Here is a 20,916-nt window from a genome sequence, read left to right as displayed (position 1 = left end):
CTTGAGATTGTCTCTCTGTCTCTCTCTCTGCCTCTCCCCTGCTGTCTCTTTAGCATGCATGCATGTGTGTGCGCTCTCTCAAAATAAATAAATGAACTATAGTTATAAAAAAGAATCAACAATATATATTATTAGTCCAGTGATGTGATGTATTCCTAGGGAGTGCTATTGGGTAAGCTTAGTAACCAAGCTAATATATACAGAGTACATGAAGCAGTGCCAATATAAATTCTATGGACGTATTAGCTATTTTTATACTTCTATGATTTTGAGAGACTATATTTTCATTTTTAAACAATAGAGGTATAGAAAATAAAGTCACCTACCCCATAATTTCCATTTTCAGTGTCTCTTTTCTCTTAATTAAAATAAACATTTCTGATCAGCGCTCAAGATTCCAAGCATAATATTTGGAGTAAATTTCTACTTGTTCAAATTTTCTGTCCAAATGAGTTTCTTTAAAACTAAATTTTCTCTTCAGATGCTTAACATTATTCAAGAAATAGGGTAGGAAATCTTAATTATTTATTTGAAGGATTCATATCTTTGGTCTTTCCTAAATTTCCATTGGCCCTGTGAATGCGCTCCTAATATATATCATCTTCAATGTATACCATATTTCATTTACTGTAAAGACTTGCTAGCTTCATTTATTCAGTTTATAAAATGTCTGTTAAGTACAAAGTGGAAAATATAGCACCATGCTGTGTATTCCAGGGGAATTTGGATGATTAAACAATAATGTGTGTCCTTAAATCCTTTCAATTTTATAAGGAAAATATGTAGATCTATAGATTATGGCAGGAAGAGTACTATAAAAACAGCATTTATTTTTTCCCACTATCATCATCATAAGATACATCATGAATCTATATTTCAAGGAATTCGTTTCCTAAATTCACAACACATGTGAAATAGAATTAATATTATAAAAACTAGGTTTTATTTATTACAAAGTTTGTTGGGCTTAGGATTTAGTATTAGGATAACATTGTCTTTATGTTTTTGAGACATTAGGCTAATTTATCCTTTAAATTTCTCCACTTTTAGATCCCCAATTTTTTGCATTTGACACCTGTAGCAATTAAAAAGCACTGTGAAGCTCTTAAAGGTAAGTGATTGTTTTAGTATATGAAGTTAATACTGACTTTGAATAAAATAATCTCATTTCTAATGATAAAAGAGTCAGTTTATCAAGAGAATACAACATCCGTAAATGTTTATGCACCTAAAATAGTAGCACCTAAATATATAAAGCAAGTATTAACAGAACTGAAGGGAGAAACAGATAGCAGTACAACAGTAGAGGACTCCAATAGAGAGGACTCTATTTCAACAATAGATAGGTCATCCAGACAGAAAATCAGTAAAGAAACACTGGATGTAAACTATATATTAGACCAGATGTGTTTAACAGACGTTTACAGAATTTGATCCAACAGAAGCAGAATACACACATTCTTCTCAAGCACACAGGAAACATTCTCCAGGATAGATCACGTGGTAGGCCACAAGACAAGTTGTAACAAATTTTAAAATACTGAAGTCACATTAGGCATCTTCTCTGACTACCCTGGAATAAAACTGGAAATCTATAACAAGAAGAAAACTGGAAAATTCACAAATATATGGAAATTGAACAACATGCCCCTAAACAACCATTGGTTCAAAGAAGAAATCAAAAGAAAAATTTTTTAAATCTTGAGACAAATGAAAATGGAAACAGAACATACCCAAACTGTCGGGATGTAACAAAAGCATTTCTAAAACGGAAGCTGATAGCATGCATTAAGAAAGAAAGAGAGATCCCAAATACACACCTAATATATACCTCAAGGAACCAGAAAAAGATCTAAGCCCAAAGGTAGTAGAAAGAAGGGACTAAAGATTAGAATCGAAGTACAGACTAAAAAGGGAAGAAAAAAGATCAGTGAAACTAAGAGCTGGTGTTTTGAAGAGATAAACAACATACACAAACCTTTAACTAGACACACCAAGAAAAAAGAGGACTCAAATAAATTGCAAATGAAAGGAGACATTACAATTGATATCTCAGAAACATAAAGGATCATAAGGACTACTGTGAACAATTACTTGCCAACTAATTTGACAACTTAGAAGAAATGGATAAATTTCTAGAAACATACAATCTACCAAGACTGAATCATGAAGAAAGAGAAAATGTGAACAGACTAATTACTAGTAAGGAGATTGAATCGGTGATCAAGAACCTCCCAACATGGGGCACCTGGGTGACTCAGTCTGTTAAATGTCCAACTCTGATTTTGGCTCAGGTCATGGTCTCATAGTTCATGAAGTTGAGCCCCACGTCGGGCTCTGTACTGACAGTATGGAGCCTGCTAGGGATTCTGTCTCTCCCTCTCTCGTGGCCCTTTCCCTGTGCTCATGCACTCTCTCAAATAAATAAAAACATTAGAGAAAAAACAAAAAAGAAATCAACAAAAAAAAGTCCAGGATTAGGTGGCTTTACTGGTAATTCTAATCATTTAAAGAGGTAATACCAGTACTTCTCAAGTTCTTCCAAAAAAAAAGAAGAGGAGGGAACACTTCCAAATTCATTTTATGAGGCCAACATTACCCTGATAACCAAAAGAAGACAAGGATACTACAAGAAAAGTATCATAGGCCAACATCCTTGATTAACATAGAAAAATCCTCACCAAAATATTACCAAACCAAATTCAACAGTACATTAAAAGGATTGTGTCTGACCAAGTGGGATTTATTTCAGGGATGCAAGGATGGTTCAACATACTCAAAAATCAAGCAATGTAATATGTATCCCATTAACAAAACAAAATGGGAAGAAACATAGGCAGTAAGCTGCTTGACATGGGTCTTCAATAATTTTTTGGATTTGATACGAATAGCAAAGACAAAAGTAAAAACAAGTGGGACTATATCAAACTAAAAAGCTACTGCACAGTGAAGAAAACCTTTGGCAAAATATAAAGGCAACCTACAGAATGTGAGAAAATGTTTGCAAACCTCAGGTCAGAGGTTTATATCCCCCAAAAATAAAGAACTTCTATAATTCAATAGCAAAATAAACCAGACAATCCAATTAAAAATGTAAGCAGTGGATTTGAAGAATTAATATTGTTAAAATGTCCATACTACCCAAAAGAAACTACAGATTCAATATAATCCCTATCAAAATACCAACAACATTTTTCAAGAGGTAGAACAAAGAATCCTAAAATTTGTATGGAACCACAAAAGGCCCTGACTAACCAAAGCAATCTTGAGAAAGACCAAAGCTGGAGGTATCACAGTCTCAAGATTTCAAGATATACTATAAGCTGTAGTAATCAATACAGTATGATATTGGCACAAAAATAGACACATAGATCAATGGAACAAGATAGCCCAGAAATAAGCCCATGCTTATATTATATGGTCAGTTCATCTGGAGGCAAGAATTATGCAATGGGGAAAAGACAATCTCCTCAATAAATGGTGCTGGGAAAACTAGACAACTACATGCAGAAGAATGAAACTGGACCACTTTCTTACGCCATACAAAAAAATTAACTCAGAATGGGTTAAAGATGTAAATGTAGACCTGAAACCATAAAATTCCTTAAAGAAAACATAGGCAATTGTGTCTTGGACATTGACCTTAGCAATATGTTTCTCAATAGGTCTCCTCAAGAAGGGAAATAAAGTTAAAATAAACTGTTGAGACCACCAAAATAAAAAGCTTTTGCTCAATGAAGGAAACATCAACAAATTGAAAAGGCAGCCTTACTGAATGGGAGAAGGTGTTTACAAATGATATATCTGATGAAAGGTTAATGTCCAAAATATATGAAGAACTTACATAACACCAAAATAGCCCAAATAATTTGATTAAAAAATGGGCAGAGGACTTGAATAGACATCTTTCCAAGAAAGACCTACACATCATCAGTGGGCACAGGAAAAGATGCTCAGCATCACTAATCACGGAAATGCAAATCACAACCACTAGGAGCTACCTTTCACCTGCTAGAAATGGCTGTCATCAAGAAGGCAAGAGATAACAAGTGTTGGTGAGGATGTGGAGAAAAGGGAAACCCTTTTGTACTGTTGATTAGGAATGTAAATTGGTACAGCCTCTATGGAGTACAGTATGGAGTTTGCTTTAAAAATTAAAATTAGAACTACCATGTGATCCAGCAATCACACTTCTGGGTAAATATCAGAAGAAATGAAAACATGGTGTTGAAGAGCTATCCGCACTCCCATGTTTGCTGCAGCATTATTTACAACAGCCAAGAAATGGAAACACCCTAAGTTGTTGATTGGATAAAGAAGTGGTGTGTGTGTAATAGTATTTAATTGTGAAGGAAGGACTTCTGCTGTTTGTGACAACATAGATGGACCTTGAAGGCATTATGCTAAATGAAATAAGACAAAGACAGTTAGTGTATGATTTTACTTACATGTGAAATCTGAAAAAGCTGAACTCAGAAATAGTAGGGACTGAGAGGTGGGGGATAAAAGGGAGACATTGGTGAAAGAATACAAACTTCTGGTTTTATGGTAAGTTCTGGGGATCTAATGTACAAAATAGTGATTATAGTTATTAATACTGTATTATATAATGAAAAGTTGCTAGGAGAGTAGATCTTAAATATTCTTAGCACAAAAATGATAATTACATGATACAGGTATTAGCTAGCGTTACGATTGTAATTATTTTGCAATATATATAGGTGTATCTAATCAACACATTATATATCTTACACAATGTTTTATGTCGCTTATATCTCAATAAAGATGAGATATACTAATATACTTTTTTAATATACTAAATAGCCTTATATTCTGAGTCATTGCTAATTTTTCCTTTTTTTACAAAAATTTTCAAGTTGTTTTCAGTGAAGACGTCAAATCTGCAAATTCCTTCCTTCCTCCATTTCCTTCCTTCCTTCCTTCCTTCCTTCCTTCCTTCCTTCCTTCCTTCCTTCCTTCCTTCCTTCCTTCTTTTTTCTTTTCTTTCCTTTCCTTCCTCTCCTCTCCTCTCCTCTCCTCTCCTCTCCTCTCCTCTCCTCTCCTCTCCTCTCTTCTCCTCTCCTTTCCTTAAACAACTCTACAAGTGTCTATAAATAATAAATAGAACCAGAAATCATAGTCCTTGCTCAAATAGGTTAGGGACTTACTGTTACATTATAGGCAGTGCATCCATGAAAAGACTGAAGAAAATATTACAGTGTTGCCAATGGATACGAATCAGTATAATCCAAACTGAAGATAATGTAGAAGGATGCTGAGTCAGTGGAGTCAGTAATCAGATACTTTGCAGAGTAAGAACTTAGTAAGTGATATATAGATGTGGTAACATCAAGTAGTAGAAAAGCTGATGATAAAGAGCAATAGTCTTATATTTCTTCTTTCCCATCTGGGCCCTCATTTCAGAAGTGTTCTCTTTTAATCATTGTTTAGATCTGGTAATTACTTGCTGAGAGTGTATTTACTTATTTTTCTGTATATTCTCTCTACATAATGTTCATTATATATTCTCTCTCTTTATTACATATATATGGTTATATAATACAGTAGCATATGCATATTTTGTATATATATACATAAGATAGAGGTAATCACTAGAACATGGTTATATCTCCAGTTCTAAATTTATTTGAACAATAATTTGAACAATTAATTTGAACGATATTTATTGATTCCTAGATTGAAATAGATTTCACTTACTCTCCTTCCCACATGCATGGAGGTAAAGGCAAAAAAAAATTGTTTTTCATAGTTTTATGCATCTTTTCATAATGTATACATATTCTGATTTAATTTCTGATGTAGTTTGCATTGGACTACATACAGAATAAGCACATTTGAATTGTTTTAGGTTTATACCTGTTAGTGATTGGTTGTGTAGTTTAATTCAAGTGTTCGTACCTTCACATGAATCTTAAATTCATGTTCATTAAAAAGGAGATGTATAAATACTCAATACACTTGTTAAGACTTTCAGGAACGAAAGTGAAATTTAAAAACTCCTCACAGGCAGCCTGATAATGCTGGAAGGAGAAATAGTATAATGATCATGGTTATGATGAAATTGGAGCTTTTGGAAGGGCCTTTTATTCAAAAAAGTAAGAAGAGATAAAGAAGTCTTAAGAAGTAGGAATAATGGCTTTACTCTTGAAGTGAGGGAAGAAAAATCTCTCCTGTGCCCTTTCATTTATGTGGTCTTCTCTTTTGGGATGTTAGGGTACATTTCTATCCTAGATTGTATGTTTCTATTTTCATTAGTGCCTGGTGATAGAGTGATACTGATTACTTTTCCAAATTTGTGCTCTGTTTGGGACAAGGCATATATCACTTTTTGATCCTTTGTAAGGCCAGTTAAGGCATATATTACACTGTGATAAAAACTCATTTTTCTCCTTTTTAAACATTTTTAAATGTGAATTTCTAATCTAGAAACTGATTTTTAATGAAGTATTTCTAAAATACTTCATAATTCTTAAAGACTTTCATAAGCACATTCAGAAGAGTAGCATTGTATTTTAAGTATTTAGGTGCTTTAATCTTTCTTTAATTTTGTCTTTACATTTTTGCCAGCTTCTAGATTTAGATTGTATCTTCCAAATAACTCAAAGGCTTTTTAAGTATTTCTTCTCAATTTTCTTTCAAAGTAGGTCAGTTCAGATTTTATATCTAACTTGCAAGTGGAAAATCTGAAGCACAGGAAACTTAGGTAATTTACCAAAACTTTTAATAATCAGTGGCAGAAGCTAAGTAAAAACCAAGGTCTTCTGAAGTCTAGTCTATTGCTCTACCTATCAGATGAATAGGGGTCTATTATGTACTTTCCAGTTGGCTATGTTTTTTAGACATATAATCCGGTAATTTAAAAGTTGTAATTATCATCTGGTTATTGAAATGTCTTATTCAAAGTTATAAAAAATAAAGGACTCAGTACAAACCCAAGAACTCATAAAATCCTCCAAACTAGTCTCTTATAAAGTGCTTGGCAGTGTTGCATCTTACAGTGCAGAATGTTGGAATGAGTCCATGATGGGAATGAAATTTAACTTTAGTAATCATGCTCTTTTCATGTTATTTAAATGTCAGAATGCTTTTAATTGCAGAGATACTTCTTTCCCCTCAAAGTGTCTCAGTATTGCTCTCTTAAGTAGGGTGTTTAGGGAATGGTGTGAGCTATACTTAATTTGCTAACATATATTTAGTTGCAGAGCTTGGAGAGTCTCTGTAACCCAAGTGACATTTTGCTGACTGATATTAAAGCCTAAATGGGAGCTAAATATAGTACCTGCTATAAGAAAATTGTTAACTCTGGGAAATGTTATTGACAAAGTACTTTTTACTGTCCCTTAAATCATCATATGGAAGAGTTCCCATGTGTCCCTGTGACTGTGACCAGCCTTTCCTACAGTTGTGCTTTTTGGAGAAAGCACAGACCATGAGGTCTAATGTGTTTGACCTCAGAAACTGATTACTTCGAGATATTCTTAGAATGAGGTTGTTTGGGGCTCCTGGGTGGCTCAGTTGGTTAAGATCTGAGTCTTGATTTTGGCTCAGCTCATGATCTCACAGTTTGTGGGATCGAGCCCTGTGTTGGGCTCAGTGCTTGGCAGCACAGAGCCTGCTTGGGATTCTCTCTCCCTCTCTCTACCCTTCCCCCCTTACATACTCTGTCACTTAGAATAAATAAACTTAAAAAAAAAAATGAGTGAAATTTCCATTGAAGGGAACCTGATGGTGTCTGAAGTTTTCATCTCAAGCTGAGAGCCCTCTACCACACTAACTTTATAGGAATAGGGCAAAATGAAATCAGCTACCTACTTACAGAGTCCCTTGATACGGATAGCTGCAGGAGGCTGTGAGCTCTTTTCCTTTTAAGTCCCCATCCCTACATTTGAGGCCTGAGTGTATGCCTCTGTGCCATGGAGATAGATGGTGTGGTGTTCTTGTTCACAGGGCTTGGAACTTTATTTTGTAGCCCCGTTCTAGAGCCAGTCCCACCTCTCCTCTAGGCTAGCCATCTTGCCTGAATATGAGGACAAGTCTCTTCCTCTTTCCATTTAGCCCCATTGGCACAGAAGGCACATAGAAGAAGCATGAATTACCGTTAAGGATCTATCTAAGAATGTCTTAGGCATTTGTACCTGTTTCAGTTTGAGGCCCTATTCAACTCAGTTTCTGAAAGAATATAGACCATATCTCAGTTTCTTCTAAGAGCTTTTTCAGAGCTTCTTTCAGTTGCCTTCAGTTGACCCTTAGTAACTTTCATTTGGGAATGAATTACTAACTAGTAACTACTAATTACTAATCACTCAAAAACAATAATGCTCTGAGCACTATGAACTCTTTGCTTTTAGTTTGTGAGGAGGAATTAAACTGTCCCATAGGAGGCATTGGCAAAGCTATAATAAACTTACATAAAGTCATAGTTCTTTTTTAACCAAACTTACTGCTCCCTACCAGACCTGAACTATCTAAATCATTCCTTTGATTACATTCCCTAATTAGGGTTCGTCTAAGAAGAAAAGGGATGAGGAATGATGATGTGTTTGTACAGTGCAGAAGACAATCTGTTCTTTCATTCTATGTAACCAGAGAGTCCTCTCCCTCAATAATTTGATTTTGTCTGGTAGCATACATTGTAATGAGAAGTTGCTTGCAAAACTTTACTTGAGATAATTTTTTTAATTCTCAGATTTCTGCACTGAATGGCCAGCTGCACTAGACAGTGATGAGAAATGTGAGAAGCATTTTCCCATTGAAATTGACACAGCTGATTATGTTTCGGCAGGACCATCTATTAGAAACCCCAAAGCACGAGTAGTAACTTTAAGGGTAAGAAATATTTTTTTAAAAATAAGAATTATTACAATACATTATTGCAAAGTAGCATTTTGTATGTGTGATTGAAAACTGGTACATATTTATCATAGAAGATTTGGAAAATATGCAAGTGTTTTATAGTGTTATAAAATTGCCTATAATTCTACCACTTACAGATAACTACCATTAACTATTGGAATTCATTTTAGTATATATACAGTCAACCTTTATGTGTGTTAATAGGATGATATTATTTTGATTAGTTATCTGTTTGGTTTTTTTTTTAATGTTTATTTATTTTTGAGAGAAAGAGCATGAGTGGGGAAGGGTCAGAGAGAAAGGGAGACACAGAATCTGAAGCATGCTCCAGGCTCTGAGCAGCTGTCAGCCCAGAGCCCAACCTGAAGCTCAAACTCATGAACTGTGAGATCATGACCTGAGCTGAAGTCAGATGCTTAACAAACTGAGCCACCCAGGCACCCCTCTGTTCTTTTTTATTTAGCAATATGGATTAACATTTTTCCAGAGTTTTTAAACATTTAAAAATTTTTTTTATTGGAGTATATTTGACATTACATTATTGTATTAGTTTTAGGTATACAGCCTAATGACAATTGTATACATTACAAAATACTCACTATGATAAGTATAGTTCCCATCTGTCACCATAAAAAGTATCACTTTTAAAAAAAAAAATTTTTTATTGTTTATTTTTGAAAGAGAGCGTGCAGCAGGGAAAGGCAGAGAGAGAGCGAGAGATGCAGACACAGAATCTGAAGCAGGCTCCAGGCTCTGAGCTGTCAGCACAGAGCCCAACACGGGGCTTGAACTCACAGCTCATGATCTGAGCTGAGTGTGTGATGCTTAACAGACTGAGCCACCCAGGTACCCTTGTCTTTATTTTTAATGGCTGCATAGAATAACATGTAAATCAAGATCTGTTTTGTGCCAAGAAAGTGTTTGAGGCTGGGGGTACAATGTTGATCAATTCAGACATAGTCCTTTTCCTGAAACTGAAGTGGGAGGTACAAACGAATTATTCAATAACATAGATCTACCATATTTAAGTTATCCATATTATGGGATATTTAGACTTTCTCACAATATTCTTTATTAGAACAATGTAATGACTATCCTTAGAGATTAGTATTTGTGTATATTCCTAACTATGTTCCTGGGATAACTTCCTGAAAGGAGAACTGTCAGGTCAAAGGATATAGATCCTTTGAAGTTTTTATATATATATATACACATATATATATATACATACACATATATATATATGTGTGTATGTATATATATATATGTATATATACGTATATATATGTGTATATATGTATGTATATATATACATATGTGTGTGTATATATATATATATATATATATATAGTAAAAAATTTTTTTTAATTATACATTGTAAAATCCCTGCAGGAAATGTAAACACACACACACACACACACAACACAAAAAACAAGCAGACTGTGGGAAAGCCTATTTTCCTGGACCTTCACCAACCTAGATATTATTATTACCTAGCCATTTAATAGTAAATATATATATCTCATTTTTAAAATTTGTATGTATTTGAATTCTAATGAGTGAGAATTTATTACTTTGCAAATTGCTTTTTTTTTTTTTGTCATTTGACCATTTTGATGTTGTATTGATTACTTGTATACTTATTTTTTCTTTTTAGTACCAGCTTTATTGAGATATAATTGATATACTATAAAATTCATCCTCTTAAATGTACAATTCAGTGGTTTTTAGTATTTTCACAGAGTTATACAGCCATCACCACTGCCTCACTCCAGAAATTTTTATCACCATAAAAAGAAACTCCGTATTCATTATCAGTCACTCCCCTTTCTTCCTTCTCTTAACCATCCCCAAGCCCCTGTGAACTACTAATCTGTGTTTTGTGTCTGGATTTGCCTATTTTTGACATTTAATATGAATGAATCATACAACATGTATTCTTTTCCTTAGTATAATTTTTTCAGTGTTCATCTGTTGTAGCATGTATCAGTTCTTCATTTATTTTTATAGTCAAATATTTTACGGACAATAACCTATTTTATTTACCCATCCATTAGTTGGTAAACATTGGGGTTTCCATTTTTTTGCCATTATGAATAATGCTGCTGTGAATGTTCATGTACAGGTTTTTGTATGGACTTGTGTTTTCAGTTCTCTTGGGTATATACCTAGGAATGAATTGCTAGGTCATATGGTAATTACATGTTTAACATTTTGAGGAACTGCCAAGCTGCTTTCCAAAGTGGCTGCACAATGTTACAGTTTCACCAGCAGTGTTTGAGGGTTCCAGTTTCTCCACATCCTCATCAATGATTGCTATTGGTGGTCTTTCTAATGGGCAGGAAGCGGTAGCTCATTGTGGTTTGGGTTTACATTTTCCTAATGACTAATGATGTGGAGCATCTTTTCATGTACACATTGACCGTTAGTATATCTTTTTGAAGAAATGTCTGGTCAAATCCTTTGCCCATTTTTTAATTGAGTAATTTGTCTTTTTCTTGTTTGATTGTTTATAATGTCACTTAAATCTTTTTAAATCTAGAACAGCCTAGGACCTCACTACTCCTATCCCCACCTGCCCTCTCATGACAATGACTTATTAAAAAGACAGATATTTTGAAGGCACCTGGTTGGCTTAGTCAGTTGAGCATCCACTTTGGCTCTGGTCATGATCTTGCAGTTTGTGGGTTCAAGCCCCACATCGCTGTTGTCAGCACAAAACCTGCTTCAGATCCTTTGTCCCCTGCTCTCTGCCCCTCCCCTGCTTGTACCTTCTCAAAAAATAAACAAAAAAAAAAAAAGTTAAAGGCAACTATTTAAAAAATTAAAAGACAGATATTTTGTCATATAGTGTTTCCTTTCCTACTTTCTGAATTTGTCTGAATGTGTCCTGATGTCATTTACCTTATTTCTTTACCTACTGTATTTCTTATGAACTGGAAGTTAGATTTAAGGAACTGATTACAGTGAAGTATTTTTAACAGTAATTGATAGATGGTGTTATGTATTTTATACTGTGTTACATGAGCAGGCATGTAAAGTCTGGTTGCCTCATTCTCAGTATGCTGAGACTGACCACTTGTTTTAAAGGCTAGCAACCTGATCATTCCGTTGCAAAATTTTTTGGGGCTTTTTTTGTTTGTTTGTTTGTTTTGGCTTTTTTCTTTTTTTAGTAATCTTTATACCCAATGTGAGACTTGAACTCACAACCCCGAGGTCGAGAGTCGCATGCTCTACTGACTGAGCCAGCAAGCCGTCCCCATTGTGAAGTTTTTTTTTATTGTTGTTGTTTTGCTGTTCCCTTGAACAGGGAATCTGTAGGTGGGTACATTCAGTAACTTTTGATCAAGTAAAATCATTGTTCTTTTTGATGTTCAAAGTATAGCCTAACTTTGGTGGGAATTTTAAATTCGTTCCTATGTCTTTTTGTTACAATCCTATTAGCATTAGAAAATTTCTTTGCATTCTGGTGCAAGATGGCCCAGGTTCACTTTATGTTTTCCTTATCCCAGACCTGGAATCAGCCTCTGTGTCTCCAAGGTGCCCTAATACCTGTTAGTGGTCATTGATATATAATAAGAGACCAAATTCTGAATGCTATGAATTTTTAGTTCACTCTTTGAGAGATTTCTCAGGAAATAAATGATAAACAATAGTGGTTTTAATTCCCCTTTCTAAATATCTATAGCTTGTTTTTTCTTTTTGTGTTTTTCATTCGATAAAATTTCTAAAATAATGTTTATGTAGTCCCGTATCCTGTTCTATACTTCAATGGGTGTGCTTCTGGTGTTTAGCCTCTAAGTATAAATTGTAATTCTGTTTGAGATAATAGCCTCTATTATGTTAATGGTGTGTCCTGTTCCTATCACATTTTTGGAATGATCTCCTTTGAATCGTGGTAATTGTTAGGTTTTCAATTACTGAAGCATTTCTGAACCCTGATGATTGCTTAGTACACCATTCTATTACTTTACTGCAGATTTGCTTTCTTAGCATTTTATTTAGGATCCTTTGTCCTAATCTCATGTTGGAGAAACCTTAAATCCCTGCTTTTACTCATCAGGAGCATTCTACCTACCATCGCAGTTCCAGTGTCTTGCTGGAGTAACTTCTAAGTTAGTATTTGAAACCACTGTTAGTTTCCTCTGCTAAAAGAATCTTAATCCACATGGTATTTTTTTCTCATGGGGCGGTTAGCTGATGGTTTTGTTTTGTTTTGTTTTGAACTAGAAAAGTTTTAGGTTTACGAAAATGTTTCAAAATAGTTCACAGAATTCCCCTGTATTTCACACCAAATTTCTCCTGTTACAACATCTTATATTACTATGATACATTTATTACAACTAGTGAGTCAATACTGATACATTATTAATTAAAGTTCATACTTTATTCAGATTTCCTCAGGCACCTCTTTCCTGTGGTGGTTTCTCAGAATTTCCTTGTTTTGGTGACCTTGAGAGTTTTGAGAAGTACCAGTTATGTATTTTGTGGAATGTCCTTCACTTTAGATATGTTTGGTGTTTTTCTTATGCTTAGACTAGTTTGTATTTGGGGGAGAAAACCTCACAAGTAAAGTGCCACTCTCATCACATCATAGCAAGAGTAGAGGCTCCCAACATGATGTTAACTAATGATGAAGGCTTGATCACCTGGTTAAGGTACTGTTTGCAAGTTTTCTTCACTATAAAAGTACTCTTTTTCCCTCCTTTCCATACTGTACTCTTCAGATGGAAGTCGCTATGCATAGCCCACACTTCTGGGATTGATAGTTATGCTTCACCTCAAGGGAGAAATAGCACATAAGTTGTTTGTAATTCTTCTATGTAGGAGATTTGTCCGTTTTCATTCATTTATTTATTTATTCAGTCATTTATTTATATCAGGATTACTTATTTTAGCATTTGGGTTATGATCCAATAATACATTATATATTTTGATGCTCAGATTGTTCCAGCTTTGGCCATTGGTAGCTCTTCCGGTTGGCTGCTCTGTTACTTTGCCATGCCCCATCATTTGTTTCTTGAATACTTTTTATTTTTTGGCACCACAAAATGCTCCCGGCTTATCTTATGTATTCCCTATCCTTGTCCTGGAATCAGCTATTTTTCTGGGGAGCCCTGACTAATGTACTTTTGAATCAACTGTTCTGGAGGATGACTGCCCACTTTTTTAAGATGCCTTCCAGGACCTCAAAAAATTAGTTTTATATTCCTTGTAATCTGTATTTTAAATCATAATATTCCAAGTTTACTACAAAAATATGTTGACAGTCTCTGCAACCATTTTGACACTATAGGGTAACAAATAGACAAACTCAAATTTCTAGAAATTTTTCAGGGATGCATCAGTGTTTGATTTGTAATTTTCTTTCTTTGCTGGGTTTTAGTATCAGGATTGTGCCATCTTTATAAAGTAAATTCATGAAGCTTGTCAGCCTTTTTTTATTCCATAGAACAGTTTAGATGTAGAGCAATATATTTATATATTTAGATTGAAAATATTTAAAGTCACAAAGGGCAAAATAGCATGTTTACTGTGTAAATTTTAGAAAATCTATATAAACAAAAGGGAGAAAAAAAAACCCTTAAAATTCTGCTCGGCTGACATCATTCTGCTAGTTAATAGAAAGTACCTAGGCTGGCCCAGATGGTCGAGCATGTGACTCTTGATCTTGGGGTTGTGTGTTCGAGCCCCACATTGGATGTAGAGATTACCTAAAAATAAAATTTTTAAAAAAGTACCTGGGGAGTAATAATATCTGATACATTTTTAATAACTTAGTAAACGTTGCCTCTTTTTATTAATAATGATAACAGTAACAGCCAACTGTTGTTGGACTCTGTCAGGAAACCTACATTTTGCTTTACCTTTTGTGGGCCTTACTCTTCCGTACCAGAATAAACATCCAATTCCCTACTGGTTCTAAGTTTGCATAATCTATTTTACATAAACATACTCTCATCGCTTTATTTGAAGTATACACAGGATACCACTTATGATATCAGGTACCATCCTCTTGTCTCCTTTTCGTCCTTATGCTGCCATGTGATACCTTTGTCACTTCCTTGTATTCCTTTCCCCTGACTCAATGTTTGCTCCTGTGAACTCTTTTCTGTCTACCCACTGACTGTTGAAACTCAGTGGTGATGTCCTGACGGTGTCATGTAGTCTAGGGTGAAAGCAGGTAAAACAGTGGGACTAAAGCATGTGCATTCCAGCATCATGTAAAGCAATATTGTGAAGGTGATCAAATAGCACAAAGTGTTATATAGAGAGAGATACATTTTTAAATTCAGAGAAAGATGGTATCATTTTTCTTGATAGTCATAAAAGTAGTTCAGAATTTAAAAAATATTTGTGTAGGACTTAACTTTAAAAGTGCTTTTTTTTTCTATTTATTCTCATTTATTTCCTGGCAAAATTCTTCTGAGTCCTTTCTATTTTGTAAATGAAGAAATAGTAAGAACAAATGATTTAAGTTCACTTAGCAAGTAAGTAGCAAATCTAGAAATCAAACCCAATTCTTGTCCTCTGTGTATTACCAGAGTTCTTTAACTGCACTATACTTGTAAATATGTAAATAGAGAAGGTATTTTACACAATTAGATATTTCTCAATTTATGTAGCTCTTAAATAGGGGCATTTGAAAATACATATAACCATCATCTCCTATGATTTGAAATGTCAACATGGCTTTTGGATAATGTTAATAGTACAGTATTGATTGTTTAAAATATAGCAACTTGAAAAAGAAAAGTCCAGGGATTCTTTTGAATTTTGGAAAAGAATGACAGTGCCACTCAGCTGCAGTGTCGGAAAATATTAGTCCAGGTTAAAGACTGCAGTTTTGCAATCCCTTTAAGTGCTAGCAGGTGGCGCGAGTGTACCACAGAGCTTTCTGAAATCCTGATGAGTTTCTGGCATAAACTCTAAAATAATTTTTGAACATTAAAATGTTAATGTGAACATACGTTTTAAAGCAGTTATAATAATCAGCGTTGCCATGTTTTTGACTACTTCTTACATAAAAAGCTAGAACACTTAAATTTTTTAAATGGTACATTTTAAAATTTATTAGTAAACATGATAACATTGAAGGGATTTTTAAAAGGAAAAAATGATTCCATTCTCACTATCCTAATGCAAGGACAATTCATTTCTTTCTTGTACTGTATCTGTATGCATGCGTATGTACAAATATTTTCATAATTATAATGTAGATTCATTTTATGATTTTCTTATAAGTAAGTCTTATTGTTAACAGTCAGAATTATCATAAAATTTCTTATTTTATCCATCAAGCTGATAACTTGGTTGTTGATACATGTTGTTTCCCAGGAACTGTGGTAATTTGAGCAGCCTAGGCCCAGAGAACCATTCTCTTGGGTTGATACTTAATAGTCAGTGTTTTTCCTGCATATGTTCCTTAAAAGTGTGTTTTTTAAATTTATTTTCTATATTTTCTGTAGTTCAAATAAAAATTCGAAGTGTTCTTTTTTTTCATTTATGTGTTGTTTCAGCAAATACACGTTATATGCTTTTTAAGTGCCAGGCTGTCGCCTAGTGGGAAAAATGGAAAAATAAATAAGCTCTTATGCTATGATGCCTTGAGGGAAGTGCAGGGTTATTGAAGCCAGAGAGAAGTGGGTGTGATTTTAAAATCTTATTTAGCTTTTTTCTTCTTCATACAGTATGGCTCTTTCTTAGTCTTAATGCTCTCCATGGAAAAACGGTCTGTGTTTTACCTCATTTAACGGTATTCTAGTGTCTAACCTATTTTCCTGTGTCAAGACTATTCATATCTTAGATATCTTCAGCCCATATCATAATTCTCTGCAAATTAAAAAGTGTGTTCATTTAGTCCAGCATTTCCCAAAAGGTGTTTTGAGGAAGACTGATTCCATGAACTGTCTGTCCTCCCTTGAAAAGTAGAATATGAAGGAAAAAAGAAAAGAAAAGAAAACGAGAATATGAGATATGAGATAAGAGGTCAAATAAATTTGGGAATCATTACATGAGAAATTTTCATCTTGAAATTTCAAAATGCTCATTAGTGTGTTACCTCCTCTAAGAAATCCTTCTATAAAGAACCCAATTTAACTCAGCATTTCCCAAATGTATTAAACAGAAATCGCCTTTTTAAAGAAATAATTCTTAGCAGCTTCTGGGACTAGTATTAACATTTTGAGAAATGTTGAGCTGGATTATTTCAAATGTCTTGCCTCTTGAATGCTGTATTCCAGCCTTCATGAGGTGTCTGTACCTTTTAAGATAGATGACCCTAAACTAGTTGCAGTGATACAGGTCTCATAATTACATGGTAGAAATATCTTAAAGCCCTTTTGTTTTATCCCTTTATTCCTATATTCCAGCTTAACTAACACTAATGGAGTTTAATACCGTTAGTGCTAATCATAAACTGTAATAAACTGTAATTTCATTTATTTAAGAGTCTTGTTATTGGGTTCTTTCAGGAAAGGTGCTAATGCCCAGAACTTTCAAAGAACTCCAGCTTACTCCCCCTCTCTTTTTTTTCCATGAGTAAGATTGGGCTTCTTAATGCATAATGCTTCATACTGCAGTTGTTAACCTGTATGGACAAGAGTGCAGGGTTGAGAATGTTTCTTTTTGGTTGGTTTAATGTTAATATAAATAATCTTGCTGCTGTTTTTTTTTTTTTTTCATTAAACAAAGTATATGAAACAACTTTTTTCAAATAACTTTTTCTTGTATTCTTAAGGTTAAACTTTCCAGTCTGAATTTAGATGATCACGCAAAGAAGAAACTTATTAAACTTGTGGGAGAGCGATACTGCAAGACCACAGATGTGCTTACCATCAGGACAGACAGGTACAGAAAGAAGAGTTCAGCACATTGGTCAGATGGGTTTATTGTCTTCCAGTTCCCCAGCAGTCCTTTTCTTAAGAAATGACACTGCAAATCAAGGTAGCCTTTTATGTCAACTTGTATTAATGTATTAGGTCAGAGAAGTTGTCTAATTCATGTGTGTAATGTCTTCACTAGCCTGCTCTTGCCATTCTCTTTCGGTACATGGAGCGGCTTGCCTAACTGCCTCGTTGAATTATCGTTGTTATTTTTCATTTTTGATTTTAATATAGCCATGTGTATAAGACTCAGTGGAGATGTTCGAAGAAAACAAAAGTATGATTTGCTAATTTAGGCTTAAACGGGTTTTTACAAAGCCACAGATCTTACAGTTCGAAATTTAAATTATTAAATATGGAAATTTAATTTGCCTAGGCAGTCTTGTACATAAGCAGAATTTCAGTGAATTGCTTTCATAAAGGCAGTATTAAGTTTACCTCATATGAATTTATAAATTAGGTCGTAGGGTCATCTGAGGTGAAGGATTGTTGGTATGTTTTCACAAAAGGGTTGTTTAATTTCTGTCTTATATTTGGCTGTTTCTAAAGTATGCCCAAATCTAAAGACCTGCCTTTAGAGAAAAACAAGTGGAAAGATATCTTCTCTCACTTCCTATTCCAGTTTCAAAGCATTTTGAGGTGTCGATATCAGTTAGGCTTTATATCCTGCTTCTTTGTGGTGGGAAGAAGTAGCATGACATGCACAAGTGACGGTAGCAGTGTGGGCTGGCCAGACCTTGGGAACCCTGGTTCCACATTGTTACTGTGTGGGGGAAGGCATAGATTTCAATGTCAGTGATACTCTTTTTTTACTATCTTTGGAAAACGTAAAATAACGTTGAGTTTTGGGGTTATGCAACTTGAAAATACCTTTAAAATGTTACTCTTTGAAATTCCATAAGTACCTGGTAATTTTTTTCCCCTAAGTTAACAAGTGTGTCAGTGTGTCTATATGTTTTATGGTAACAACTGTTTAGAGGATTATTAAACTTAAGTATACAATAAGAGAATGCCATTAAAGTCACTTGTCATAGGATGGTTTTGTTTTATATTTAAAAAAATTAGAAGTAATGATTTTCCGTTCTATATTATTTTATTAATCTAAGAGCTAAACTTGCCCTCTCACACTTACGTAGAAGATTTACCTAATATTAGGTTATTAATTCCAATTTAAATATAACATTAGCAATACGACATCGGTTAGTGTAGGTCATTTTCTTAAAAGTTGGCTCTGGAGAAATTGAGATGAACATTTAGATTAGCATCTGTCATCAATCTATCTCTGTTTTTAAAATGAATTCCGTAGATGTGCTCACGCTGTCCTGCAGACTCAGCACTGATGTTAGGAAGGGCACTTGGATTGGACGCAATCATAGTAAAAATAGTGTAAAACTATTACCAGATACAAATAACTCCATTAATGATGAAAGCAAAGAGAAATAAAAATAAATACATACAAAATAAATCAAAATAACACTAGTTTTCAATAACCTTAGGTAACCACCAACATGGACTATTTTTGTTCTAAGAACGGAATTTTCCTAAAGGTAGGATATTCCCTAAAGATAGGGAATACCTGAATATAAGTTATCCTTTGTGTTTAGTATTTGTATATCTTGCAAATTATTGTATGTACTGAGTTTTCAAAACTTTTGCTTCCTCCCTCTCTTTCTCTTAAAGGTGCCCTTTGAAGAGACAGAATTACGATTATGCAATATATCTGCTAACAGTTTTATACCATGAGTCTTGGGTAAGTGATTGTGTGTGAATGTTTAATAATTTTGCCAGTGTGATTTATTTTATAATTTAGATGGTGTTAACCTTTCAAAACAGTCTGTGGCAAGTACTCAATTGAAGGTTTAATGAACTACTAGATAAGCTAAGGAGGTATGAAATGTTATAAATAACTTCTGACATTGACAGTGAAGACCTTGAAGCAGATTATGCAGTCCATCTCAGGACCTTACAGAAATCAGATGACTAAACACCTTTAAAATTCAGTTGTGGACTTTGGTTGGAAGATTCAAAATGTTTTACTTTTTTTCTTTTGTTTGACTTTGGCTGAAAGTTATCAAAGTTACGGAATGTAATCATCTATATAATGTAAGAATTGATAATGCATCCTGCTCTTCACATAAACTGCAAAACAAAGCCCCAAACTTTGTAGAAAGGTATTTTAAATATTTATTTCAAATTTTAGTTACCACATAGCCTTTCATATAAGCATTTCACTGGCATACATTAGGGGCAATTAGAGGCAATTAATTATTTAAATAGTAGTAAAAACAGTCTGTGTCTGACTGGATTTATTGAGTTTTAATGTAAGCATGCACATATATTTATAAGGAAGGTTTTGCTCTGCTAGAGCATCAACTTACTAATTTTAAGTTGGTATATAGTATGTTTAGATAACTCTAAGTTTTAAATGCTATTTTTTTAAAATTAAAGTAATTTTAAGTATGCGTGTAAATTTTTTTTTTTTTTTTTTGCTTGCCTAACATAGACATAGGTCTCAATAGCATTTTCTTTTTTTTTTTTTTTCCATCAATAGCATTTTCTATTAGGAACATTTGAAATAATGGAGATAGCTGGAGAAAGAATCACTCTCTTTAGATACTTAAAGGATTTCTTATGAAAGAAGAGTTGGATTTGTTTTTCATGACTTTTAGGGATACAACAAGGTAGAAGTAATAGTGAAACAGACTTTAGTTCACAGAGTACAAACTTTCTAAGAGAGTCATAGAAAGATGGAGTGGGCTACTTTAATAGGTAGAAAATATTCCATCTTTTGGCTACTTAGCAGGGATATGGTGGTAAAAGGATCACTTTCCTTGGATAGGTAGTTGCATTAGATGGCCTTTGGAATCTCCTGCCATCCTTGAGATATTGTAATTCTGTGAACACATGCAGCCATTCTCTAAACCCACAGCATTTCCTTCATATTAACAATAAAACAGTTGTAGCCCAAGAGGATACGTGGAAAATTAAAAAAATATATAAAACTTTGTTGCAAGGTTAGTAAAGAACAAAAAGCTGGTAGCTTTTGTCTTCTTTTGAGGTATTCTAATTATCATAATTCATCCGAATTTTTTAGTTCCTGGCTTCAGGAACAGCATCATAATAGCAGTTAATCTCTCTTTCCTGCCAGTTGATTTTA

General features: G+C 34.0%; 1 protein-coding gene across 1 annotated transcript in view; it reads left to right on the top strand.

Moving 5' to 3' along the window:
- MRPS35 (mitochondrial ribosomal protein S35) overlaps nucleotides 1-20,916 on the top strand; it is a 47,525-nt gene that overhangs the window by 7,431 nt on the left and 19,178 nt on the right. Inside the window, exons 4-7 of the mRNA XM_058743259.1 lie at nucleotides 1,051-1,111; nucleotides 8,708-8,847; nucleotides 17,615-17,724; nucleotides 19,440-19,509. Of these exons, the coding sequence (XP_058599242.1) occupies nucleotides 1,051-1,111; nucleotides 8,708-8,847; nucleotides 17,615-17,724; nucleotides 19,440-19,509 (381 nt within the window). The remainder of the gene's footprint in view (nucleotides 1-1,050; nucleotides 1,112-8,707; nucleotides 8,848-17,614; nucleotides 17,725-19,439; nucleotides 19,510-20,916) is intronic.

Source organism: Neofelis nebulosa, chromosome 8 (assembly GCF_028018385.1).
Source record: "Neofelis nebulosa isolate mNeoNeb1 chromosome 8, mNeoNeb1.pri, whole genome shotgun sequence".
Taxonomy (NCBI): domain Eukaryota; kingdom Metazoa; phylum Chordata; class Mammalia; order Carnivora; family Felidae; genus Neofelis; species Neofelis nebulosa.
This window is presented reverse-complemented; position numbering and strand designations above follow the sequence as displayed.